We start from the raw sequence: 27,960 nt of genomic DNA, 5'->3' as shown, positions 1-27,960 counted from the left end.
GGAATGCACTGATTGAATTTCTTCGTGGTACTTACAGTCAATTCATTTATAGATTGACGTTATGATTTATATTGATTTCTAATATTAAATATATCTATTAGATACTACTACAAAATATTTTTCGTGTAAAAATTTATACTGAGAAAAGTTGAGGTTAACTAAATATGAGTTCTAGTTAAACCTTTCCTAATACACTGTATAATAAAATTATATAAATTCATATCTAATAATAGCAGTGTTTGATTCGATTATAATCAAATAAACAAAGGTTCCTAGGTACACTAAGTATATTTTCTACAATTTACTATCAAACTAATTTCCGACGCCTACGCTTGATCTTAACCACAGTACAAATCAAAAATGTAGTCATACTTTTTACCAAACTTGTGCAAAACGTGAGTAAACATTAATTTAGTAGTATGTGATTTATATCTAAGCAACTTTCAACTCAAAAGTTTCGAATATCATATTATTATAAAAGTGTTCAGCATGTTGAGGGCACCACAACAGGAATCCTACTTCACTAAAATGAAAAGGATGGTGATAGATTTTATTCTGTTAGTAAGTATATTTATCAGTCAAAATGAATGTGAAGGACCGAAAATTGTTTATATGATCAAATTTTTGATATATATACGCAGCTCTTAGGAATTAAATTTATAATTTTCAAGCTTCATTTATTATGTAATACATTCATAAATTATTTTCTGTTCACTTACCAGGTATCCAAGGTAACAAGGAAAATGTGTAGCGAATCATTTTATTTAACACAAGGTAAAAACGTAACATATAATTTGAAGCAATCAAAAGGGCAATGTAGGTATTCACCTCAACTTGGAATCTATAACTGGAAACACTTCTTTAGAAATGGCTTCCATCGCCTTCTCAGTAAAAAGATGTGTCAAAACGTTTCCCTCTTATCATATTTCTGATTTTCGGGAAGTCGTACGATGCTAAATCTGTGGAGAAAAGAGAAAGCCAGATTTGGAAAACTTTCCAATCAAAATTGACTTAGGGCAAGGTGCGTGGCCAGGATAAAGAAAAAGGCCATTGGCTCTCTTCCTTTGTACATCTTTCCCGTCAAGGAAACCAATGACCATGACCTTGATGTTCAGCTTTGATTTTCAGGAATATATAGGGGTTTTGTAAGGTTCATACCACTTGTAAACAGTGTTTGATGTTACCAAATTGTCACTATAGAGAGAGTTTGATATTTCGTAAGCTTCTTTTGCAGTTTTCCAACTTTAAACAGATCTTAATGTTAATGCATTTTTCAACATTCATATTTCGGGACAGACACTGCAAACATGATCTCACTAAAGCCGCTATAGAAACAGACTGACAAGACACAACAGCCTCAGCTCTTGATATAATATAAAGCTGAATAGCATATAGTAGAATGGACATATCTAAATACTTGCAAACAACAACACTGTGTAAATCGTAAACACTAAAATTCTGCTGCTAGCTTTAAATCACCACTTGATAAGATAGTAATTTATATTGTATAAAAAGATATGCAGTCTACGAACAAGTTACTGCATTAAACTGATATTGTTAGGAACTCGTTTACTATATGTACCGTGAAACCGATCCTGTTCGATTATAATGTCTAATTCTTGACGAATGCGGCGTCTTTGATTTTGTTTTGTTTACATGTTTTTATCACAGCAGCCATTTGATTATATTGAATCAATTTCTATGAAGGCCTTTCTATTTATTTGTTTGTTTATTTTCTAGAATTCTAGAAATTCCTTTCTGGTATAAATTTGTGCTTGTTTAGCAGTGAGAGTCAGTTTATAATTTGAAATCACAGTGAACGGAACGAAATAGTAGAAAGTAACTGGTGAATTTAACTAAATTATAAAAATAGAGAATATTTAATATATAAGTAGTGATAAATTAATTATTATAGTGTCTGGTGTAAGTGTTACCGTTAGAAATGTTTCAAATAAACAAGAAAAACATTATAGTGGTGTCTACCGATGTTTTAGCATCAAAGATTGATACTTACGTTGACGTCCAAAATCAAATTTCTTATTACAAATTGAGGAGTTAGAAAGAAAGATTGCAAGCTCAAAAACAGGCATTCCAAGACGCCTTAGATGTACTTCAGACGATACCTCTGGGAGAAACTCGACTTCGAACAGCTGGAGAAGAGGTAGGATATGCGATATAGCCACGAGTACTTGGAACACCTGTATAAATCTCAGGTGAATAGCCGAATGCTAAAGAAACGTGATGAAAATCAGGAAAATGATCCTCACCAAAAAATGATTCAGCAATGTATGGAATTAAAAAGGCGACCTATTGTCAAGAAATGTCATGATTTTCACCGGCACCAGAAGCATATTGGACTCCCTTGTTCTGAAAGAGGTTCTTTTAAAAAGAATCCTTGAGAACGATGATGATTCCAAGAAGAGAAGACAGCTCAAGTTATCTCGAGAACGAGAGTAGCCGAGATACTGAAGAAGTTACTTGACAGTCCATCAAGGGGTCATCTGGAGGTGAAGAAAACTCTGAATTCATGAATGAAACAGTATAATGTTGGAAGCCATTTCTAAAGGATTGCTTTAAATATCGCACAACCATTTCCGGCGAAATCGGTGGTAAATACTTATATTTTATAAAATGGGTAGAAATTTACACGATCCCGAATCAATAGCCCAATACACCATTTCTCTTTGAAAATTGACAATTTTACGTTTTTTGGCATGAGGAATCATAATTTGCACTTTAATTTAACATTGATAATAGAGGGCGCTAGTTACACTTGTTTGTGTTAATTAAATCAAAGTAAACTTTTTTGGGCTAAACTTACAATTAAAATAATAAAAAAATATTAAAAAGCGTTAAATTCTACAAAAAAAGTTACTCTTCTTTGATTCGTCAACTCAATCGAGTTATTTGCTTCTAAAAAGTTCAATAAATTTTAATTTTTTCATAAAAAAATTTTATTATTACTTAAATATGTAACAATAACAAATTTGTAAACAAAAATAAAAAACTTCAAAGCAAATGCTCAAAATGCCCACCATTTACTTCAATACACTTTATGATCCGCTTTCATAAAGATCTCTTAATATCAAAATCACATTCGTGAATTAAGCCGTGGTTTAATTTTTCGTTTTCTCTTCAAGTAGGCTCATGTCGCTATTAGATAGTTTGTGTAGAAGCAAAAATTGGATAAAATAAGAATAAGTAATACATTAGTATACAATTTATTAACAATTTAGTAATTAACAAGTGTAATAGTTCTTTATCAAATAATTTCCAGGCATAACGATTTTTCCAATAATGAGATGCGCGATATGATTTGTGTGTTTGCTCAGTCAAATTATAGTGGTCCAGCTGCGGCTCGAAGATATTCACAATTATACCCAAATCGAAGGCAACCCAATTACAAACTGTACCGAAATCTTTACAACCGCTTAGGTGAAACGGGGTCTTTACGCTCTAAAACTGAGCACGGTGCTACAAAAAAAATCACTGCCGATGAAGAAGATGAAATTTTAATTTGTGTTCCAGATATCAGTACTCGCCGATTAAGTCTGCAAACAGGTATAAGCGAATCATCTATTTTTAGAATACTGAAGAGGGAAAAATTGCATCCATATCATTACACTCCTGTTCAGAATTTATTACCTCAAGATTTACCTAAGCGTCTACAATTTGCCCATTTTTTGCAAGATAAACAAAATGTTAACCCAAATTTTCTGGATACAATTCTTTTTACTGATGAGGCAACATTTACCAGATGAGGAATATTGAATTATAAAAATTAATGATTTGTGGGATTCTGAAAATCCACATGCTATGAGGGAAACACATTTACAGCACGAGCTTAAGGTTAACATTTGGTGTGGAGTAATATGTGGGTATTTAATAGGTCTTTTTGAGCTGCCAACAATTTAAATGGACCTCTTTATTTAGATTTTCTTCAAGAACATTTACACGAATTACTAGAGGATATACCTCTCACTTTAAGATAAAATATGTGGTTTTTGCACGATGGAGCATACCACATTATTCTTTACAAGATCTTTAATACTTAAACGAACAGTTTCCGCATCGATGGATTGGTCGTGGAAGTGAGTTTGCTTGGCCACCAAGAGGCCCTGATTTAAATCCTTAGGATTTTTCAATTTGGTCGCAAATGAAGGCATTAGTTTACAAAGAAAAAATTCCCTTCCACAACTGCGATGGAAAATAGAAGAAGCCGCGGATGTAATTATAAATAAGAGACGAGGATTATTTGATATAAAGAGATCTTTACGAAAGCGGATCATAAAGTGTATTGAACTAAGTGGTGGGCATTTTGAGCATTATTTTGCTTTGAAGTTTTTTTTATTTTTGTTTACAAATTTGTTATTGTTACATATTTAAGGAATAATAATTTTTTTTTATGAAAAAATTAAATTTTATTGAACTTTTTAGAAGCAAATAACTCGATAACCTATTGAGTTACACGAATCAAAAAGAAGTAACTTTTTTTTGTAGAATTTAATGCTTTTTAATATTTTTGTATTATTTTAATTGTAAGTTTAGCCCAAAAAAAGTTTACTTTGATTTAATTAACACAAACAAGTGTAACTAGCGCCCTCTATTAGCAATGTTAAATTAGAGTGCAAATTATGATTCCTCATGCCAAAAAACGTATCTCGGAAACTAGTAATATTTGCATAAGGCATGCTGAGCAGAATCATCATATTTTGAGGTCTACAATCTACAGTTCAGAAATTGTACATTCTTTATGAATCACCCTTTATATATAATATAGAAATATACATGAAATCGATTAGTAAATATTTCAATACATACGTTTTCGTTGCCTCACAACAATTTGACACACCCATTTCAGTTATCAAAATAACTCTCTATAAATAAATAACGAGAAATGTTCTGTACGACTTAACACGTACAACAATGAGGTTAACAAATTGTTGGTAGCTATCAACCATATTATGTTCATGCTGTTCTGTGATTGGCTGAAAGCCACAGCACTAAGTGCCGCCTAGCGACAAATCTATAATCTTCATTGAGGTATTAGTTGTGCTAATCTACTCAGAGAGCGCGCTACATTTTATTTACCCCCCCTCTGCACCAGCAAATTGTCATACCCTGTCCTAGTCTAAGAAAATCGCGGATCGTAAAATTTACGATATTGTAGTATGCTGGGTTTAAGCTTGCTACATTTTGCTACAAGTCTTCAATCATGGGACTGAACTTCGAAAATGTATATATCGCTAATTTCCCTAAAACCTTTCAGCAAGTTCTGTTTGTTTCTAGTTTTTAATGCTTTGTTTTGTTTTTTACCCAATTTCTAGATTAACTCACAGTAGTTAAAGATAAAACAGAATTGGCAAAAAATATTGTGACTACAGTTTGTAGTTGGTATATAGAGTTCTACAGAAATGGAAAAAGGAAAAACAGCTCAACGCAACTAACAGGGAGATTTCATTGAAATATCAATAATAATTCCATTCAGAAGATAATTATTGATCATGTCTAGTGTCTACTGATTTTTAATTCATATTATTTTCTATAAATAAGTTAGAATTTCAGATATTCATTAGGTTTGTGCCAGCTGACGATTTTGTAATTGTTTAATTGCAAAACCATGAGCGTTTGACATGAAATTTTCTCCTGTATAATTTTCATAGACACAATTGTTGGACGTATTCAAATTGAAAAAATAATGAACCGTTTCCAAGAAAAAAATGAGCTACTTTTCATTTAGCTTAAACAAGTGTTTCAGCTCAGACAACTAAGGAACGCGTTAATTTTTTGACGATGGATCCGTAACCGAAGGCGAAACTTTTTGATGTATTGCACTTTAAGATTCATGATATACGTGTGCTTTGGCTACGAAAGTTGGTAAACAATCTTGTAATTACTTTAAACTTAACAAATAGAGTGTCATTTTGTAATTGTAAGTATTGGTATACGGGTAGTGAATGTGTGTTTGGTATTTTATATAGGTATATAATTTGGAACGGATGTAAATTGTTAGCCAAGGTAAAGCCTTTGCCTGCATTTCGAAAAGGGTCGCTACTAAAGACAAGTAAATTCATGCTTCGGTTACAAGAACTACTAAAAGTACATTTCTACTGAACTTTGCCATCGACTTTGCGACCAGTGCTTGCACATCCGCCTTTGCACTAGTTTTTTGTTTTTTGATTCATTTCTTGTCCATAAACACTACTTCAGATTATTTCCAATCAAAATGCGAAATATGACAATTCGACCTAATGCGGTGTACGGTACGAAATGGACTATGTTAGCACGGTTTTTAGCCTTGATTTCCATTTCTAATACAAGTCAAGTTTCTCATATGCCAAGCATGTGTGCTGTGTTTCCATTTCGCCCACAAATTCCATTAGAATTGCACCCTAACTTTTCATGCAAAATTTAATTCTTCGAAAACCGTATATACCAATTTTGTCACTTTAGAACATATACATAACATTAACTGAATATATATAGTGTTTCAATATACATCAGATAATAATACTTACTCTTTCTAATTAAGAAACTTTATTGCTTCAAAGAAATATAAAGTATCAACATCTACTTTCCTGTATAAAAGCCACTTTCTATTACTAGATCAAGCTGCTTCAACAACTCTATCTAATTTCGAGTTATCCTGCTCCCGCTTCAATCATTTCCCACAATTCTAACGCCGACGTGAAGTTTATTTATTTTCTATGAGTTTATACAAATTCCTCTTCAAGCTCTACCAAACTATTTATACAAAATACTTATAAATTCATTATATGAATGTACATTTTAGACCCTATTCAGAGATCCTTCCATTTTTGCTGATTAATTTTTGTCATGAAAGATTAGAAAACTGAAAGTAAAATTTATTTTTATAAATTAGTTACATTTTCCACTTTCTTAATCTTTCACAATACTGAAATTTAATTTATTCTAAAGTTATATTCATAGGTATTTTGAAGGTAACCTCTTTCGTTAAACTGTTACCAAATTCCATATGCTTAAGTATCTTATATAGAATAATCAGTTTTTTCTTTGGTTTGGGGTAGAGCTATCCTAAATATACAGGGTGATTGATTAGTGTAATCATGTTTAATACCTCATTTGTCATTTGATGGTTTATACCCATCATTAGACTTCATATTTCAAAAGCATTTGCAATCTTACAAGTTGTTCCAGAATGCTAAGCCATATCAAACTTATATATTCATTGAATCAGATAAAGGACGAATAAAAATTTTCACACATTATTTTCTCGGTTTTTTCAAATGAATAGCCCTGTATTTTATGCGTGAATCGAAATAAACATATTTTTTTTATCAAGCATTTTGTATACCTAAAATTATTAATGCTTTTAATATTTTTTGATTTTTTTGTGGAAAAGAATGATTATGTACCATGATTTATTTGTCAAAACCTGAAATTTTATCATTGCTGTTTGGTACTGTGGAGGTTGAATTGCAAATACAAAGAAAAAACGAGTATATTACAAATAAATTACAGGAACACAACAATGAAAAACTATCCTATTAACTACAGTATACGTATAAGTCTTCATTATCACTATGAGGTATATGTTCGAAATGACCTCCAAAGACATCTATGCATGCGAATCATCCTAGAAATGAAATCCATAATTTCCGTGATTCACATGTTTGGGCAGAATAAAACCCCCATGCTATTCGAGAATGTCGTTTCCAGTTAAGGTTTACGGTTAACTTGTGGATAGGTGTCATAATTGACCAATTGTTAGGTCCTCACTTTGGGACAATTGACAAAATTGGGCAACAAAAATGTGTAGAGGCTGCTGGGCTCTATTTCGAGAATCTACTTTAAATTATTTTTATTTTCTTGCAATTATTGTATTTTTTTCTCAATTCTTATTTATACGCAACACATCTTTCCATATTTATGTATTTCTTGGAAAGTTAAAAAAATGTATTTACAAAAACAATGTTTTCATGTTAGTTAGTACCAATAACCTAACCTAACCATTTAGTTACTATTATAGAATGTTGCCATTGAATAATAAACGACGTAAAATAAGTGCGAAGAATTTTCAATTATTTCACAGACAGTTAAAAGTTACTTTTCGTTTCAGTTATTTTGCAGAAGTCAGAGCACTTCATCTCATGGACGTCTGAAATATTTATACCAAGATATCAAATTTGTTCCTATCAATCTAAATAAATACCCAATAAACTATTTAGGAAAAATTCAGGTAATTTTAATTTAAATCTTTCTACAGTTTTGTTAAGTTAGACCCTTCATTGAGCACTTTGGACCAGATTGACAGCTACTGTTTCGAAATTCAACAATGTCTTGATATATTCAATTCATAAAAGTTGAAGAAGAGTCCAGGTTCGGTCTGAGTAACTGCGATTGACATACCTCGGTTTGGAGGGCAAGAGGCCATAGGTATAATAAACAATTCAGGACACCGATCACTGCTTTTCATGAAGGTCCTATCAACTTTTGGACTGGAATTAGTTTTAATACACGTCAGACTTGAATCAATACCATAAAGACAACAATCAGAGATATAGACATAATTATTGAAAAAATTATGTCGACATTTGATACGTGCACGTCTTCACCGTGCACGCGCTGTGATAGAAAGATTAAAGCTTCAAGATATTAACCGAATGGAGAGGAGTACTCGGTCACCAGACATCACTGCATAGAGAGACCGCAAAGTTTAGACAATGGAGAATTTTGAAGTTTAACTTCGGACTATACTTAAATAGAGTGAAAAGCCTCATTCGTGCTAGAGGACGAAAGGATAATAAATTTATCTTTATAAATTATTGTAATTTTTCTATTATTATACATTACTTATAATATGGTAAACTTTTGTTATTTGGAAGTATTTTATTCGTTCAAATGTCTTTGACAGACTGTGATTGTTTCTATTTTGGAGAAATAGGTAATGAACTGACTACACAGAAATGGAAAAAATTGAAAGGGTTATTCGAAAAGTTTCAAAAAATACTCCTTAGTAAATGTATATAGTATATAAATGACTAGTAAATTAATAGAGAGTGACGATTAAGGTGTGCTAAGAATGAACTTATATTTTTGTCATTTTTTTTTTAAATATTTAGGCCAATATTCCATTTGATATGTATTTAAATGTCAAATGTTACAGTTTCCTTCGATCTGATTTTTTGTTTCAAAGTATTTGTGATAAAACAAATCTAGTTCTTCGATTTTCAAATGAATTTCTCAAAATTTTGCATTTCATTTGTTATTTTTGGATGAGCACACGATTTTCACATACCCCCACATATAATTTTTTTTATATTCTCGGGGATCGAGTTGGTCAGGAAGTTGATCCTGTAATGAAATGAAAACCCGTCAAAAAATAACTTTCTTCTCAGAACTCTAAAAGGAATATCAACGATTCCATACCAAACAAGGATAGATTATTTTGATTTAAGATTTTGAACACCCTATATCTCAGCAACTAGGCTCCATAAGAGTCGAATATAGAAACACCCTGTATCTTTTGTATGTGCGATTAACAAATACACAAATTATTGCCGCCAAATTTTCGCTATTATTTTCTTGCTCTTATTCTGACATCTGCTTTAAAACATGTCTATTATTTGTCTTATGAGTCTCTGAATTCTATCGGTAACATTTTTATTTTTGACTTTGATACAAAGAACATTTTAATTCTTATCCCGTTAGCAATGAAACGCTGACAATTATAACAAGATTGAAAAAACAATTTAATTTGAAAAACAATATTTATTATTCAAAATGAACTGGTAATACATAAAAGTTTGTATGCACAGGTACTAATAGATATATACCCTCGAGTGACTTAGGAGCCCAGCCCTGTCAATCTTAGAGCATAATCATCTACTTATGGCCATTTTCTTCATGAAATAGTTAAACCTTAGTTATGTATCTTGACAGGTAAATAAATTCTAGGTTTAAAATCGAATGGATATGTTCAAAAGTTCCAAGGGTGAACTGCTAGTTACGAAGTATTAGTAAGTATATACTTCATTGAAAAAACTGAGGGTTCATTTCTTAAGCTTGAGTTATTTGGAGAATAACGTTAACCAAAGAGTGAAGAAAACGGCCATTAGTACAGATGATACATAAATAATCCTGTTAGCCTAAAAACATTCATATTATTATGATGGTTTTCTCAATATTTGAAACTGAAATTCCGTAATTAATTTCAAGCTTCATTCTAACCACCCGCCATATTAATTTCTCCATCGCCGACGGCTTTGGAGAATTAAGCAATATAAGGAATTGTCAAAATTAGCTAATTCCCATTTGAAACAAACTATCGTGGGGTAAACATATGCGTTTACCGTAAGTTTTTACGTCGTTTGTGAAATTATTTGGTTGATTTTAAGCCAGTTTTATTGCGGAATTGCTTCTTAAAGAGCTGCTACGAGATAAAGTGAGAAATTTCTCCTGAGAAAGTGACTTTGCCGATTCTTCTCCACTATTCAGTGTTGTGGACAGTGTAGGCAAGCGGTAAATATAATCTGAAGTATATTGGACACTCGTGAGAAATGACTAGGATTCTGAATAAACCTCTTTTGATCAAATGAAAAATACTTAACTCCACCTATAGCTTACGTTTGTCCTAGTATATTTCAGCTAATGGTTGATAAACGCAACAGTCGAAATTATTGTCAAGGAAACTACAATTGTCCTAAAATATGTAAAAGCTCACTTGCAGATTAATTTGAAAAAAATACTGCAAAAATACTGTTTCATTTGTATTAGTTTCACTGAAATAATCTAAAAAGTATACACAGGGTTAGTTGGGAGGAGCGCACCGAACTCTAGGAGTGTATTATACACGTGAAAATAATGTAAAAAAACCCATATGCTCTTATCCGATTTTCATTTGTTTTATAGTTATATCATATTAACAAATAAACCAATTATCACATAAAAATTTTCTTAATCATAGTGTTCTTTCGATAAATGTTCAAAAATACCGCCATTTTCTTCTTCGTCTACGAAGAGCATTTGGTGCTCTCCCAATTGATTTATTTCTTTCTTCTTTAATGTGGACTGCAGTATTCTCAATTTTTCTAATTAGTGCATCCCGTGTGTCCACTTTTATTTTGTAGACTTCATTTCTCATCCAGCCCCATAAACAAAAATCTAGTGGTGTGACGTCTGGAGATCTTGCAGGCCAATTAATGGGACCTCCACGACCAATCCAACGCCCTGGAAAACGTTCGTCCAAATGCTGCTTGACCTGACGAGCGACATGTGCAAGAGCTGCATGGTGCTGATAGTACATCTGCATTCTAATATTTACAGGAACATCCTCTAGTAGGCCTTGTAATTCATTTTGTAAAAAATTTAGGTAGTTGTCTCCTGTGAGACGATTCTTCAAAATGAAAGGGCCAATTAAATAACTGTCAACCATACCACACCACACGTTATAGAAAACCGATGTTGAAAATTGCTTTCGACTGTTGCGTGGGGATTTTCATCCGATAGTTACGAGTATTATTAATGCCATCACGGGTAAATGTAGCTACATCCCTGAAGAGTATATTCGATACAACACGATGATTATTATATATCCACCGACAAAACTCCATACGGTTAGCGTAATCCTCTAGTTGTAGATGCTGTACTCTCTGTACGTGATAAGGATATAAGCCTTGTTCGTGGAGTCTGTTTATAACCCATTTTTGTGGAATTCCCAATTGAGTTGCAATTCTCCGTGAGCTAGTATTTGCATCTTTTTCTACTAGATGCCGAATATTTTTTATTTCTACCAAACCTTGTCGAGTAGCGCGTTCAGATGATATGTTAGCACTGGGAAGCTTCCAGTCTCGCACAATTTGTTCAAAACTCTAATAAATACGTTTTTATCAGGATATCTTTGATTTGCAAAACGTTGAAGATATTCTTCAGCAACAACTGTAGCAATTTCATTACAGAAACCATAAACAAACACCATATTTGCTTATTCTAAATTTGAATAAGTATCTGGCATTTTGCAACAATAACAATCACATAAATTCGAAATTAAACGTTCAGTTACTGTTCACTGTACACTGACTGGCATACTTTGATAATATTAAAATTCAGGTATAAGTGGAAAGATAGATGAACATTTTTAATTACTCCATAACTTGAAAACAAATGAAAATCGGATAAGAACATATTTTCACGTGTATAATACAGTCCTAGAGTTTGGTGCGTTCCTCCCGACTCACCCTTTATAGAGTCCTCTTATACCAACAAAATACAAAACAACTTTCACTACTGGAAAAACCAAAAAAACTAACACGGGTACATACGAAAAAATTAATTGTTTACCCCACGGCCACCAATTTGACTTAGATCAACTATTTTCTTAGATTAGTTAAAATCAATTTTCAAAATAACTTTATAATAAATCAAATTTAAATGATAATGACCAACGACTATAATGCAATTCTCAGATCTTTATATTGTTCTAATTCATATTTTTCAGCCTGAACTATATAGAGCTGGAATAATTAAACATACTAACGATGATGGTGAGGAAAAAACATGTGGAAAAGTCCATTTCTCTCTTAATTACGAGGATGAGTTAGAAAATCTAGTTATAAAAGTGAGTTCAATTCCAGTTTTTTATATACGCAATGTATTAATTCACTCGTCTCATATCATTTCAGTTATTTAGGGTCAACGATTTACCCGCAAGAGACATATATGGATTTTGTGATCCTTACGTTAAAATTTTTCTGCCCCCAAACAAGAAAAAAAAATTGCATTCAAAAGTTAAATCGAAAACTAGAAACCCAGTATTTAATGAAACCTTTACATTTAAGTAAGTTCATAATAACTATTGTATCGCAATAGTGTATAATGCCGGTCAACAAATAGCGAAAACGTTGTCACTTTATAAAACCACAATCGGCCTAACCTAACCTAACCATCGTAGATAAGGAACCCATCAGTAAAAATTGTACAGAGGTATATTTAATATTACAAGCGAAGATAATTTCAGTAAAATTAAATACAAATATAAATTTATTGCTTTAAAGTATTATTTGTAACTCAAAAACTAGATTAAAAGTTAGATAACTCTTTTTAATGAAAGTTCTTAATAGAGCTAACAAATCTCTGACAGAAAAAATTGTTAAGACCATTGTTTTTCCATAATATACATACAATACAAAATTGTGACTTACCAAGCTTTTCTCCAGTTGTCTTCATTTATAATACACATACTACAATACAATAATCCTAAATCACTAGCATCATATTCATCTTCCTAGGAATCACTGACGTTTAAATCAATTTCAAGTCTATTTAAAACTGGTACGAGTTGCATATATTGGTTTTCAATTTTTTTTACTTTATTTATAGCATTTCTTCAATTCTCGATGGTAATGTTTAAACATTTTTTCATTATCAGTTCCACACAGAGGAGGAATTTTTATCTGAAGTGTTAGAATATCCTTTGGCAATTATTATCGTTTCTTAAACCTCTGTGAGCTACTTCTCGTAGAATTCTCTGCAAAATATAAATTCTGTTCAAGTACTCCTGATTGTCTGCTTGGAAGAATATTTAGTTGGAATTTTACGAATGTGTCTTGAAAGAAAGGATTTATCCAACACAATTTCTCTGATTGCATGTAGTGCTGGTCCCAGCTTTTGTTTGAAAAAGCTTCAATATCCTGGTGATAATCTAAAGAGCTATCCTTAACATGTTCCGAACTTGATAATAATCAATCATTCACCCAACAGGGTGCTTCCGTTTTAAATTTCCAGTTACCATTAGTCCAGGATTTACGAAGGGTATCGAGGCTGTCAAGCCAAGTCATAGATTTGTCTTCCTTCATTTCGATACTCCCGATTTTTTTTTATATATTCGTTTCTTCACGACTACTTTTCATTACTGTTTGCCTTTTATTTACTGTTTTATATCTGAAATCATGTTTTTTTAATTTTCCCAGTTTTCGTACCAAACATATCTTTTCAATTCTGTGAGATTACCTTGAAGATTTGGTATTATGTTTGATGCGAACATACTGTAAATTATTTAGCATATAGGAGTTAATCGATTAGATTTGATTTTTTTAAAATTTCCTTTTTCGTCTCATTACCACACCTTGATTTGCAATTTTGTGTAGCCTGAGAAGTATTTATCAAAAATATTACCACTTCCTGGATAGCATCTTTTCTGGATATTCCTCGACTACAATGTTAAACACAGTTGAAATCCGTCTCTTCAGAAATTTTTGGCCTCTCTCTGTACTAGACTCTAATAGGACGTTTACCGGATTTGCAAATCGACTGATTGATCTTGAAGCTCTGGTTGCCACATACTTTATTGTTCACAAAACTTTTATTTAAGAATAATTTGACCTTTGATACATCTCACACTTAACAATTAACTACTAACCGGAAACTAAAATTACCTACCTGTTATTACCTATTTACGTTTACTATTTTCTCAGTATTATTCGATTTAGTCACTAGTGTTATTTATGAATTTCAAGGGATTACTTTTTTGTGTAATGTTGTTTTTTATCTATACTCTTAAATGATCCAATGATTTTGAAAATTAATTATTGTAATGGACAAGTTTTTTACTATTCAGGACGTAATAGGGCATCTCTTACCTCTTTTTGTAAATATAAGATTTTTACTATTTGATGACAGGTATTATACTGCCTGGTGCACGTTATGATAATAATGACCTCTTCAGATATTTATATTATTATATTAGCGTGGTCATGGTAAGCATTGTATCCAGTAGAAACAACACCAACTCACATGTGACATCGTCTATTCTTTTTAGTGTCAAACGTGACGAAATTCGATCAAAATCGGTGGAGTTTTTATTCTACGATTATTATTATTTTTCAAAAAATCGACTCATAGGATATGCCACATTTAATCGTATTTATGAAGTAGTTGATTTAAAACATGAAATTGGATATACATTAGACATCATAAGTATTAAAAAAGTAAGTTACTTTTCGCGTTTCTGTTCAACATGTTCAATATTTCTAAAAGTCTGCTATTTAGCTTTTTAAGTACTTATTGCCAAATAAATCAGCAGCAACCTACTAGACTACTAGAAAGGGAATTAAACACAAAGATTGATAGAGAAGGGTTTATTATAAAAAGAACAGAGTGTGGAAATGAAAAATCCGTACAAACTGTTTGTTTTAATTTAATTATTTGCATTTCACATTTGCATTTTTTATTTATGAACTGCATTAATGATGATTCTTTTCCATATATTTTGGCGGTTACAGAATTTCCAGAAGGTTAAATGTATGATGAAGAACGACCAAGAGAAGATATCGCCAACCTATCAACACTTTCGAGTTGAACTTTTTGTGTCTTTTGAAATTCATTTCTCAATTTACTTTTAGCCTTTCTGACAATAATGAGTCTTATTATTTGCCGTTTCACTTCAGTCAAAAGTAAAATACGTCGTTAATAATGATTTCCACGCCTTTTGCGGGCGGAAACTCGTCACTGAGACTCCTACATTTGATTTTTGTTCCTTTTATTGCTTCTCAGAATATTTGGGTACCCATTTTCTTCATTTTTGAACTACATTCTGCTCTATTAAAAAGTTGTTTACATATTTCTTATCGACTTTGAATTTTCTGTCTAATTTTCGCAAGCTGACTCCCAGTTTTCCGTAAGCTGCTTCAAGCAAAGCTTCTCTCGTTGTTTTGGTTTTTTTTTGCTTTCCTACCTGATCCTTAGTGATTTTGTTTATAAAACTTGGCAACTATTATACATCGTTCGTTTTTTAGCCTCAAAATGTACGGATTTTTCATCCCCACACACTTATCAGTTTATTCGAAAAGGTGTTAATGGTATATCGAGTATATAAGTTGACTTAACTTGATGCACATGTTATAGGTGAACAGTAAAGTTGCATTTCTACGGGGAAAGTTTGTTCACTTCAAAAATTATAATTATTTGAAGAGGAAAGAAAAACTATTCTTTTTCGCGGTAAACATTTCGTTCAGAGAGATCTGCTCCGCTCCGGCTCACCTCTCACTGGTAAAGCCGATGAAATTATCGAGATTGAAACTATTAAGACATCCTGATACTCTACGCATCAATTTTTAAACAGTTTGATATCATTTCAAAAGGACTGGATTTACTATAAACCCAATATTTGCGTTAACTCACAAAATGTAATCAACTGCTTCGAAATCTGTGATAATTTCCTAAAATATAATGAAACGCAGCCATTTCTCACGAAATTCATAGAGAATGATAAAAAATGAATGAAATAAAAGAACGTTGAAGGAAAACATTCGAGGTTGAAGCTTGATAAAGTGACACGATAATCAGCAATGCCTCAATTGACAACTCTTTAGGTAATTTCGTGTATATGTCGCAGGTACATTGTCAAAGCCTTGACATTTGAATTCCAATAATGATATTATTATTAAACGGTAGATTGTCAATACACTTCATTTTTATAAATTGACGTTTTCGATTTAGAATCATTAGAATATCACGGGAACATTATGGTGAAACTTTAACGTAGTTATATTTTGACAATTTCATTAGTCTTTAGATCATGTGGCTCTCTCTGATTGACCTAACCCAATTAACCTTGACAAATCAAAGTGCTCGACATCAACTACCAACATCACTCAAAATATAACTATATTTGTCATAATTTCAACATGACATTTCAATGACAATCAACCTAGGCCATTAAATTCTGAAATATGAAGTCAATTGCGAATCCACCGTTTAATTATAATATCACTAGTGGAATTGTGATGTCAAAGCTTTGTAATCTATCTACATCTACAGCGTATATAGTGGAAGTGGAAAGGAATTATATACTATAGAATTTTGAAACCTGATAAAAAGATCGATTCAGAACTAGACTGTTAGCAATTGACTAGATTACAGAAGAAAGCGGAAGGCGCACTTGGAGTTGGATTTGTGTTCCGTCTTGATTGTTGACTTGCCACAAATTGACTGAAGGTGGTTGAAACGTGTTAATTCACCCAATATGTAGCCGGAATATTGCACAGCTAACTATCATTTATTTAAGGTCTTTGTCAAAAAGATATTGTCAAGTTTTTTACTACAGAAAGTCTGTACCGATGTAATTATTAAACTAACCGAAATATAGCAACAGAGCAAATATTATTATGTACTTTTATGAAACAGCTTTGTGGTGAAGATAAATTACGTGAGAATCTAAAAATACTTTTAAAATGATTATTATTTCATATAACATAGGGATAAGATCCCTTATCAATTTCGTGAATTTAAAATAGTGTTATATCTTTGATGAATACTCTACTAAGCGAAATTTTACAGGTGGTTTACTATTACCTTACGATGCGTTATGTGTCGTTTTTTCAGTTTTTTATGCTGTCCGTATTCAAAATGAGATCATTTTAATCATTAGAGACATAGCACCAGCTAAACTACCCTATACATTCTATTTTTGTGAGTAGCCATCCCACATTTTATCCCTTTTTATTAAAGTTTATCACACATATTTTTGAAGCATCGGCTATTGTTCCTAACCTAACCATTTCTTTCTGTCCTGCATCTGTTTGTTCCAGTCATGTACTCCCACATTCTGCATTTCTTGTACAATTTGATTTCCCCATCTATTTTTTGGTATACCAAGCAATCTTTTCTTGTTCGGTCTCATTCTGCAATTTTCCTTGTTTCTTGCCGCTTTCCATTTTTTTAATGTATCCGTACCATTGTATTCGTTTTGCTTTAATTGTTACCACGATCTATACTGTTTCTTATCTAGAATATATAACCATAACATTTTTTTTCTATGCTAAAATTGAGACTTCAGACATTTGTGATAACGTTAACCATATTATGTAATATAAAAATGTAATTACAGGACAAGGCGGAAGATAATGGCAGAATAAATATATGTTTGTGTTATCTTCCAATAGCAGATAGACTAATAATGACGATTTTTAGATGTCACAAACTAAAAGCATCAGCTTTAACAGGAAAATCAGGTACTTATCTAGATATTCGAAATAAATTTTTCAAATGAAACATTCAATTCAAATTTAGTTCGTAGTGTTTATCTGAAATATTGTATACTGAAAATATATGATAGATTTATAAGTGACAAGAATTTAAGGATCAAAATCACATGAAACATCTACAGCGCAGCCATTAGACCTGTTGCTACATATGTGCGGAAACTATATGTCTCACTAAGAAAGAAGGAAAAAACCTTGGATATTCGAAATTAAACTACTCAAAAAAATATTATTGTTCGGTCAATTTAGACATAAAATAGTGGTCAAATAACAAAAATTGCCGGAAAGCCAAATACTGTTGGAGAGCTAGGGTTTACCATTACACATAAAGTTATAAGAATTCTTATCAATCCTATGTGTGCTACAAAGGTTATTCGGGGTCAAAGGTCGAAATATGAGGTATTTTGGATTTTCTAGTAAACAGAAAAGTTTTATCAAAAAAAAAACCTCAAACTAAAGCTGTGGATCTTAAAACTCTCTACAATAATAGTTCCTATAATTTTGATTCTATTTTATTGTACGTAGGTCTAGTTCATATATAGTTCCTCCAATATCAACTGCAATTTGTAAAAACCCTTGCCGACAATTTTATTTGAAATACAATAGGCGTAGATACCGCAGACGTAGATTTTATAAAGTTATTATTTTTATAAATACTTTTCAAAATATGTATACATCTTATGCGAGAACGTATTCATTAAAAGGCAATCGAATCATTATAAATTGGACGGCATTACACGCCGTTATTTAGACAGATGTACTTAATTCCAGTCCTACTTGAAATATAGAAATAATCATTATTATACCTCGTTAACTTGCTACAACTGAATGAATTACATTATAAAACGTAAATAGACGAGTAAAATGAACCTGTCCGTAAGGAAGTTTCGTTTAAATAGGGTACCAGACGTGAACTGAGCCCATTTTGTACCCCATTCATTTTTTTATTTGGAAAACGAAATTTCAAAGCAAAAACCATAAAGGAAAATAAATTCTTAGCATATAAAACAAAAGAAAAAAATATTTCAATTCCAAAGTATCTTTATAAATAATAATGGTAGTCAGAATCGTCTGAACTACAGTTATCATTTGATTAAATTATAAAGGGTTGTAAAGAGGGTGATACCACATACTCATCTTCTTCTTTGATAACATGTTCAACACAGTTTTTCTAAAGCTCTTAGCGATCTGATGCTGGAACTTTCTATACGAGTTCTATAACCTCTTTACTCAGTTCTGGAGACTGGTTTCATTTACGTAATTCTAATTTTACGTTTGCCGTTATTATAGGGTTGAATATGCAATAGTAGGGAGGTAGTCTGAGAATATGACCCTGTTCTTTCTTCTTCTCAACAACTTATCAATAAAATAAAATGCCTCTAGCTTTAGACCTTCAACAACAGTAAGCAATTCTTTGTTTGTTGGGCCTTTTTTGACGAAAGCTGACAGGAATAGGAATATTTTCTGGAGATGCCGCGAGTGATAGGATGCGTTGTACATATCGATTACTGACTGTGGTGGAATGTTAGGAAAAAGCTGTTCATTAAACCCCTTTTCAAAAAATTCTGCTGTCATATTTTCATGATAATCAGATGCACAGTTTTTAATTTTTTTAGCAGATATTAATAAAGTATTAGGCACGAAACCGTCTTTGCTTCCAGCGTGTACTATTATAATGCATTTCCTTTAGAGCATTGCCCAATCAAACAGCAATTTTTACTATGGTCAACCCAACCGAAATTTGCTACATCGTTACATCAAACCATGTTTCATCTAGATAAATTATATGTCTATTAGAACTTCGGTAGTCATTTATAATAATCTTGTCGCTATCGAACTATCCTTGACGATTCGGTTATTGCCATCCATGCTGACAAAACTTGACGCAATGTTTCTAAACTGGTATAATTCTATTTTGGATAAACTGCTACTTTGCTGTATTACTGTATATCAATTGTGCTACGTATAAAATCTTGATTAGCTTTGTCAACTTATTTCAGTTTTTTTTTACATGTTTTTCGGTTCTATGATTGATCCACCTCAATCCCTTTCGTGACTACCCGATAAATGTGAAATTTATTTACTCTAGTTAATTCAGCAATTCTTATTACGATTGCATTATCAGATTGCTCTATATTTTCTTTTTTTAAACATTCGAATATATTTAAAATAACTTGCAGTTTGTTTGTTTTCATTGTCTTCATTCGCCCATGGTTAAAGAACGCCATATTTCTATTTATTTATAAAAATTTATGAATTAAATGAACGCCACTGCTTATCGCAGGCCGTCTGGCAGGAATATTTCGAAGAAATTGTGTATAGACGGCTTTCGACAGTTGCATGCATGTTTACGATTCGATGTTTTCATTGGTAAACAGTGAAGATGATGAGTCCATGTGAACTGACGGTTTGTTAGATATTTATACGGAAAGCAAACATTATTTTCCATTTTTTAATTTGGTATGAGTGCCGTGCATATTCATGTTCCTCGCATAACTGTCTTCTGCAATTGATATTGGAAGAGTTATACCTATTTCTTTGAGTACTAAAGGTTAAGTTCAAGTGAATATACATACTTATTACAAGCATCTACCATTTGGGTTATTTGTGCTATTTTATAGCTCGAAAAAATGTAGCTGTACAAAAGTTGGGTTGTTGTGTTCTCCAGCGTGCACCAATTACTAAGGTCAGTCTTGCTCAAATGTCCAGTTGAGTACAATAGAGGAAGATTTTAATGAAGAGACTAATGACTCAACCACAGAGGAAGAAGATAAAGAAATCGAAGAAGACATGACTGTTGAAGTGGAATTTCAAGAATATGAATCTGATTAACATTTCTAAAGAAATAAACTCAATAGTTAACGCAATAATCAATAGCAATATCAATAATAAGGTAATATCTAGAACTTCACGGGTATTATTCGCTTAAATTATCCTAAAATTGTCATAACAGTTAGTGGAGTAGGCCTACAGGGGAAATCACGGTAAAAAACGCGACGAGTACAATACCTCACATGTGGAAATGTGTGCATATCCTGTATAATGTGACTCTTAGAATCGCGATATCTCAGGAATAGTAATTCTTAGGAAAAAATTATCGCGACTGTTTTTGTAGAGATTTTTAAGATCTATAGCTTTGGTTTGAAGTTTTTTATTTTGATAAAACTTGCCGTTTTCGAGAAAAATCCAAAAAACCTCAAATGTTGATCTTTGACCACGAATAACTTTTGTAACACATAGGATCGATGGGGATTTTTAAAACTTTATTTGTAATGGTAAACTCCAGCTCTCCACCAATATTTGGTTTTCCGGAAATTTTTGTTAATCTAAATGTCTATATTGACCGGACTATTAGGACCACAGAATTGATATACAGTTCCTGGCCAAATTACTAGATGCACTGCGAGATTAATATTTTTATATTAATTACCGATTGATATTGTTTTATTGTTTTTTGTTTTTTATTTATATATTATCTAATAACTGACCAATTAATTTAACATAAATAAAATAACATTAATTTAGAAAATCAAATGTTTATTAAATTTTACAGAAAAGTGAGAATAATGTAAGTAAAAGTCAATATTTAGTTGAGCCACCTTCAGCTGCTATGAAAGCTTTAATTCTGAGCGACATGCTATCTATGCAAGACTGTACTGTCTCCTGTACTTGAGGATGATGATTCCACACAAGAATAATCTTTTCTAAAAGCGGGCTTTTGTTAGTAATCACATCTTTAGCTACTTCTCTTTTCATTAGCTCCCACACATTTTCAATCGGATTCAAATCGGGACTATTACCCGGCCAATTCAACAGAGGGATATTTTCTTTTGCCAAAAAAGCTTAGACAGATCGAGCAGTGTGGCAGGGCTCCATATTGCATGAAAGTGAATAGTTCTCCATTTTAAAACCATTCTCTGAACGGCGGAATCAAGTGATTTAAAAAATACAGTGCGTCTAATAATTTGGCCAGGGACTGTATATATAAAGATTGAATAAGAAACTTGAAAGATATAATGGAAGAACAAGATAAAGTTGAATTTATAAAATCCGGATTCTGTAATAGAAAAAAATTGAAAATGCAAGGCCTAGAATAATGTGATAAGACCAAATGAGAAAAGACATTAAAAAGATGAATATTCTAAATTATAAGCAGCCACATGCAGTCCTACCCCACAATAAAATAATCGAAGAGCACTAAAGAACGACTTAAATCAATTGTTGGATTACTTTTTTTTGAAAATTGTTCGCATTCGTCAAATAATATCTCCAATTGCGTAGTATGATGATAATCCAACTTACGCTCAATAATAAATAAGATGGTTTAGAACACATAAACATAACTTAAAACCAGATTTTTTTGAAAAGCTACAATAGCGGCTCGTAGCTCATGAATACAAAAGAAACAGCAAAATAAAGTGAAAACCACCGTATTAATAAAGAATGAACCAAAACTGAAGTGAATTATACAATTGGGAAACTAGGTGATGTCTATATATAAACAAGCAAATTTTCCCTATGAATTAATTTAGTTGTTTCTCTGCAAAACTTCAGACTCTCTCTGCATATGAGTAACTAAAAAAGCAACATCACTCTAGGAAAAAGCTTATAAAGTTCAAATCAAAAAACTAACCTCTAAACTGGTAAACAGAGCAAAAGATCGAAAATAAGGAGGTCGTAAATAATTTTTTATATTGTATTCTATCGGTTTAATTAAATCTAATACTTCGTCATCATCACCTGATTTCTAAACATTGCAAACAACTGGTGGATCAATAGAAAACTATTGTTCTACATGTCACCACAGCTATAACTAATAACACTTTATATTCCCACAAGAATATCAAAAAACGACTTAACTCCTAAGTCGACGCTTATGAAAAAAACACATCTACCTACACCAAATATGAAGTAGATGATGATCCACTCCAATTGGAGCCAAATATTTTTCTAGGAAAAAAGGTATCCTGTAAGTGATAGATTTTGGTAAACCAATCATCATCTAAATTAATTCAAAAATTTTCACGTGATACAAACCCTGACATTTGTAATAATTTGTCAAATATTTTTAGATCCTTACGTGAAGATATACATGTTTTTGCAAGACAAAATGGTCAAACGCAAGAAAACAAAAATAAAAAAAGATACTTTAAATCCTGTATTCAATCAAGCATTTGTCTTTGAAATTAGTAAACAACAAATCAATGACGTTACATTTGTTTTAAGGATTCTAGATCATGACAGGTGGGTTTCAAAAAGTATTTTATCTGTACTGACTAAAAATGTTGTAGTTAATCGAATTCAGTATACGGAATTGCCCAACAAAATATACATATTTTCAGTATATTTAATGGGACACCCTAAATACTTTGTAGTTATGAGTAGCCCTGTAAATATACGAGGGAAGTTCAACAGAAGAGACACTTTTATGATATGATATCACTTTCGCTGCGTTTATTAGTTTTCTCCTTCTCTTTGATCTCATATTTTATAATTTATATAATTAATTCTGACAGTGCTCCGTCTCATAAAACGTGTTAGTGGTTCTCTGCTTTCAAAAGTGGCCATATGAACACGAATGTTAAATATTTGGAACAGTCACCACTGTAACTATTTCAGAAATGGGAATTAGTGATTGTAGAATAAACGAACGCAAGATAGATGCGTACCACAATCGCTGTTCTAAAGCTCGTTTGCATTAAAAAGTCAATCGAATGTTTGAATATCTTCAAATTTATTCTAATTCTATATTTTTTCCGTATGTCACAATAGATGAAACTTGGCTACACAAATCTATACCAAAAATAAAAATATATTCGAAACAACGAACTGCAACCAAGTACGCACTCCCAAGAAAGCAAAAAGCAATTTTCCGGCCAATAAGATCAAAGCCACAATGTTTGAGATGCCAAAAGTGTAAAATTTTTTGTTTTGGTAAAAAGGGAAACGATAATTGGCCCATATTGAGTCAATTCTTCCCTATTGTTGCAAAAGAATTAGGCTAACAACGTTAAGATCATTGCTTCAATCACCATCTTCACATGATCTAGCTATCTGCGTTATTTTCTGTTCCAATACTTAAAAATGGTTTAGAGGAAATTAAGAAGTTATGGCAGAGAAAAACGCATATTTCAGATATTATAAAATATTATTTTTGTATTTGTTTGGAAAAATTGAAAAGTTACTAAACTAAGTTTTTAACCACTTCCGTATTATCGAAATATTTTTACACATTTGTGGCCTACTATGTGTGAGCTATTAGAGCAATAAGTCATTGAAGAATGGAATAAATGCTGTATAAAGTTATCAGAATATACAGGCTACTCAAACATACGAAAATATACAAGGTGTCCCATTAAAGATGTTGAATTCTACTACATTTTTAGTGGATAATAATAAAATTCCAGAAATTTTAATGTTGATAGTTTGGGGTTAAAAAATAATAAGTAAAATTGTACATTCTTTTGTTTAGAGTGAGTAAACATGACGTGATGGGTTACGTTGTAACTGGTCCTAAATATATTATTAGCAAAAACCACTGGATGGAAATCTTGAACAAACCAAGACAAAATATATCTCAGTGGTACCGATTGACAGAATTTCTACCAATTAGTATTCCCACGCCCAAAGATAAAACTTCTAAGCGACCTAAATGGTTAAAGAAACTATTTTAATCAAACTCAGATCGCTAACCATCGACATTCACTCATGGGAACCGTTTTTTGAAGAGAAATCTATATGGAAAGATTATTTATACAGAAGTTTACAGCCGATTCTTTTTATTTGAATGAAATGTCGTTAAGTATAAGAACAATAACCTGTTCCAAGAACATAGAACTTTGCCACTGGACATGTCAAATAGTAAAAACAAGAATTTGAAAACAAATATGTCCTTTATTTATTTATAAACTTAACTAAATAAAAAAATCACCTACGATGTTGATATATTTTACTTTGATAATTGATTCCCTTCAATTTAGGAATTTATCCTTCAATTTTTGTTTAATAAAAGGATTTTTAGAATAAATATACAACTTATTTGATCTCTTTACCCTTGAGCGGCTATTTGTTGCGCTGAGTGTTCCTAATTGCAATAATACTGGATTCGCAGAACTCCAAACTCCTGCTGCTGCTAAAAGTGCGATTCCAGCCAAAGGCAACAATATCTTTTTCAATGTTAATTTCTGAAACAAAAATTAGATACTCATTTTTTACCAATAGAGTAGCTTTGTATAACCATCAACAATGAAAGTAAACATCAACATTAATTCTATTTTTTTCTCTAGTTCTTTTGTGATGAAAAGTTGTAAAGCAATTGGTTATTGTAAACATCTCTGTAACATTGTACAAAGAATACACGGGGTTTTTTAGAAATCCAATTTTCTACCCTGGGGGCCATTAATAAATTACGTTAAGGGGGTGGACGAAGGGTGACATTGTGTGACAAGGGAGTGGGAGTGGCCCTAAATTTCGTGACATCTTATTTCAAAATCTAATATAATCTAAATGTTAAAACACAAACTTTTAAACTATTACTTTACGAAAATCTCAAAAACATACAACTATATCTATATAAATATAAGATAACAATTGTTTTGTCAACCACTGACTTTCGCAGCGTCGTTCTTAGATCTGTTATTCTGTGATTTTTTACTTACGGAACAAGTTCAAAATGAAAGAAAAAGTAATTTAGGTATTTTTTGAAAAAAACTATATACTGCATCATACAAAGCCACTAATCAACACTAACCAATTACATAAAAGGCAACAAGTTTTATCTACAGCGAAGTTTCGTCCTCAAACAATTGTTGCTGGATGTGCCAGAGAACTTCTGATGATAATGATGATGCTGTAAGGTTGGATGGGAAAGTTGTTGACAGAACTAATGTTCCCGACATTAGCAACCCAAACGAGGGTGGCTGTTATGCCAGTTATAAATAATTCAAAGAAGTGGATTCAAAGTCTATAGACTCAAGATTATTAAATTTATATCTTAATATAATTAATCGTTCTTCGTTTTGTTAATTGTTTGATTTGATGTTGTATTAATAAATAATTTAAATAGAAATAAAACTGATTTTGAAACTGGGACAAAGACGAGGGAATGAGCAAAAAATCTTGAAATTCGTGTGACGTAATTGGATGACCCCCCAGAAATCACTATATAAATACGAGACCTCTGGAGAGCTCAGTATAGTACCAAAAATTAGAGCTTGAAACACAACAGTGTTTAAAATAAATTAGCGTCGTAAGATATACATAAATTGGAGATAAGGAAATATATCATCCGTTTAAATTTATCCCATCAAGTAATTTACAATTTTATTCTTAATATGACCGGATAGAATTATTTTCTTGAAGGTAAAACTGAGTAAAACGCGCTCTTTGGGATATAGGAGCAGGTATTCAAGCATTTCCCCTCCGAATTCTTTAATGCAGCACCGATTTATTTGAAATTTTAACAAATGATAGGTGTGTATCCAAAAAGCGAGATCTACATGGTGCCACCCTTTTCGGGGGTGGAAAATTTTTCACCCAAAATAACGCCAGAAATCGAAAGAACAGCAAATCAGCAAATTTAAAGTAAAAAATGTCATATAAAGTTTTTTCGTCAGATTAATAGTTTTTGAGTCATTCGCAATTAAAAAGTACGATTTTTTTCGTCAAAAAAACCGCATTTTCAATAGTTTTTTAACGTATAACTCTATAATGATGCATTTTATTGAAAAAAGTGTGATGGACAAAAATAAAGCTAATAAAAAAACAAAGAAATTAAGCTACATTTTAAGATCTTAATGTTGTACCTAAAGCAAGTTATAGATACTTGAATAGCTTTTGTTTTACGTAGTTGAGCATTTAACTTCAAATAACGGAAAAAAAGTAAATTTTTCTACAAAAAGTCGTAGAATACTTTTCAAGGGCCTTAAAAAGACTTTTCAAATGATAAAAGTCGTTTCTATTGAAATTTCAGTGAGATATGATGTGAAACAGTTAAAGCTAAAAAAACTGCACAAATCAAAATTAAACTTATTCCTTGTACCAAACACTTTCTTTGGATGTTATTTACGGCAACTGAAAGTTTGGCTGATTAGAAATGCATAATTTTGAAAAAAATGAGCAATAAATAATACTTTTTTTTTATTTTTTGAAAAAATGTTTGGCTCATTTTTCTCCATAACTATAAGAGATACAAAAATAAGTAAACAGTCAAACTAAAGCATTTTTTATGAAGATTATTTTGTTTTATTTATTTTTTTTAAAGCATAAAAATTGGAGGAGTTATAATCAAATTAATCAGTCACTTGTGCGAGGATTGCTTATTCACAGCTCTTTGGTCCTTTATTAATAAAATATGGAGGGTCTAAAGCCCTTCTAGCATACATAGACTTGTAGCCCTGAAAGCTACCTTTAAAATGGTTTTTTGTAGGATGTGATAGCTTGAAAATTAATGGAGGTACATAAAAAATAAGAATTTGAAATTTTTTTTGTGAATTATAGGATATGAAAATGTTTCAAAGACTTAAAGAAAAGTCAAAACATAAGTTATTAAAAAAATAATTTTAAAACAGAAAAGACCTAAAATCAAGATCATTTAGGTACATTAGTATAAAGCAGCTAGAAACGAGATTTTTAAAAAGTGGAGATCTCGAAGAACATCAGTTAACCATCGTTTCGTGTATATGAATATATTTTATTTATTTTTTATTAAAGGGTATAGACAATTAAAAATTACTTCAAGTAGAGACTTTGATACCAAAACGAATGCAAAATCTAAAAGTTGACAGCCATTAGATTTATTTTTATTTCATTCTCTGCAAAGGAGTAGTTTTTAAGGGTTGAATAATAAAAATCAATAACCAATTGAATTTTATTGAAATGTTATGAATTTTTCACAGTAAAAATGAAATTGCAATGTTTTAAATCGTTAAAAGATTTTCTA

General features: G+C 31.6%; 1 protein-coding gene across 1 annotated transcript; it reads left to right on the top strand.

Annotated features, from left to right (window-relative positions):
- Nucleotides 1–430: 430 nt before the first annotated feature.
- Nucleotides 431–24,956, top strand: LOC130441563 (synaptotagmin-C-like). Its single transcript, XM_056775291.1, has 8 exons — nt 431–561; nt 8,102–8,221; nt 12,479–12,598; nt 12,663–12,817; nt 14,798–14,966; nt 17,867–17,990; nt 23,093–23,264; nt 24,493–24,956. The coding sequence occupies exons 1-8, from the start codon at nt 490–492 to the stop codon at nt 24,692–24,694; spliced, it is 1,134 nt and encodes a 377-aa protein (XP_056631269.1). The 5' UTR covers nt 431–489; the 3' UTR covers nt 24,695–24,956.
- The last annotated feature ends 3,004 nt before the right edge of the window (nt 24,957–27,960 follow it).

This window comes from Diorhabda sublineata, chromosome 3 (assembly GCF_026230105.1).
Source record: "Diorhabda sublineata isolate icDioSubl1.1 chromosome 3, icDioSubl1.1, whole genome shotgun sequence".
Classification (NCBI taxonomy): Eukaryota; Metazoa; Arthropoda; class Insecta; order Coleoptera; family Chrysomelidae; genus Diorhabda; species Diorhabda sublineata.
Note: the sequence above shows the minus strand (reverse complement) of the source record. Positions and strands in the feature narration are given on the sequence as shown.

Excerpts from the sequence above, each read along its gene's own strand:
- LOC130441563 (XM_056775291.1), top strand. The coding sequence starts at position 490 with ATGTTGAGGGCACCACAACAGGAATCCTACTTCACTAAAATGAAAAGG. Across the intron at positions 8,222-12,478 it reads ACTATTTAGGAAAAATTCAG|CCTGAACTATATAGAGCTGG; the intron begins GTAATTTTAATT and ends CATATTTTTCAG. Across the intron at positions 12,818-14,797 it reads AATGAAACCTTTACATTTAA|TGTCAAACGTGACGAAATTC; the intron begins GTAAGTTCATAA and ends TATTCTTTTTAG.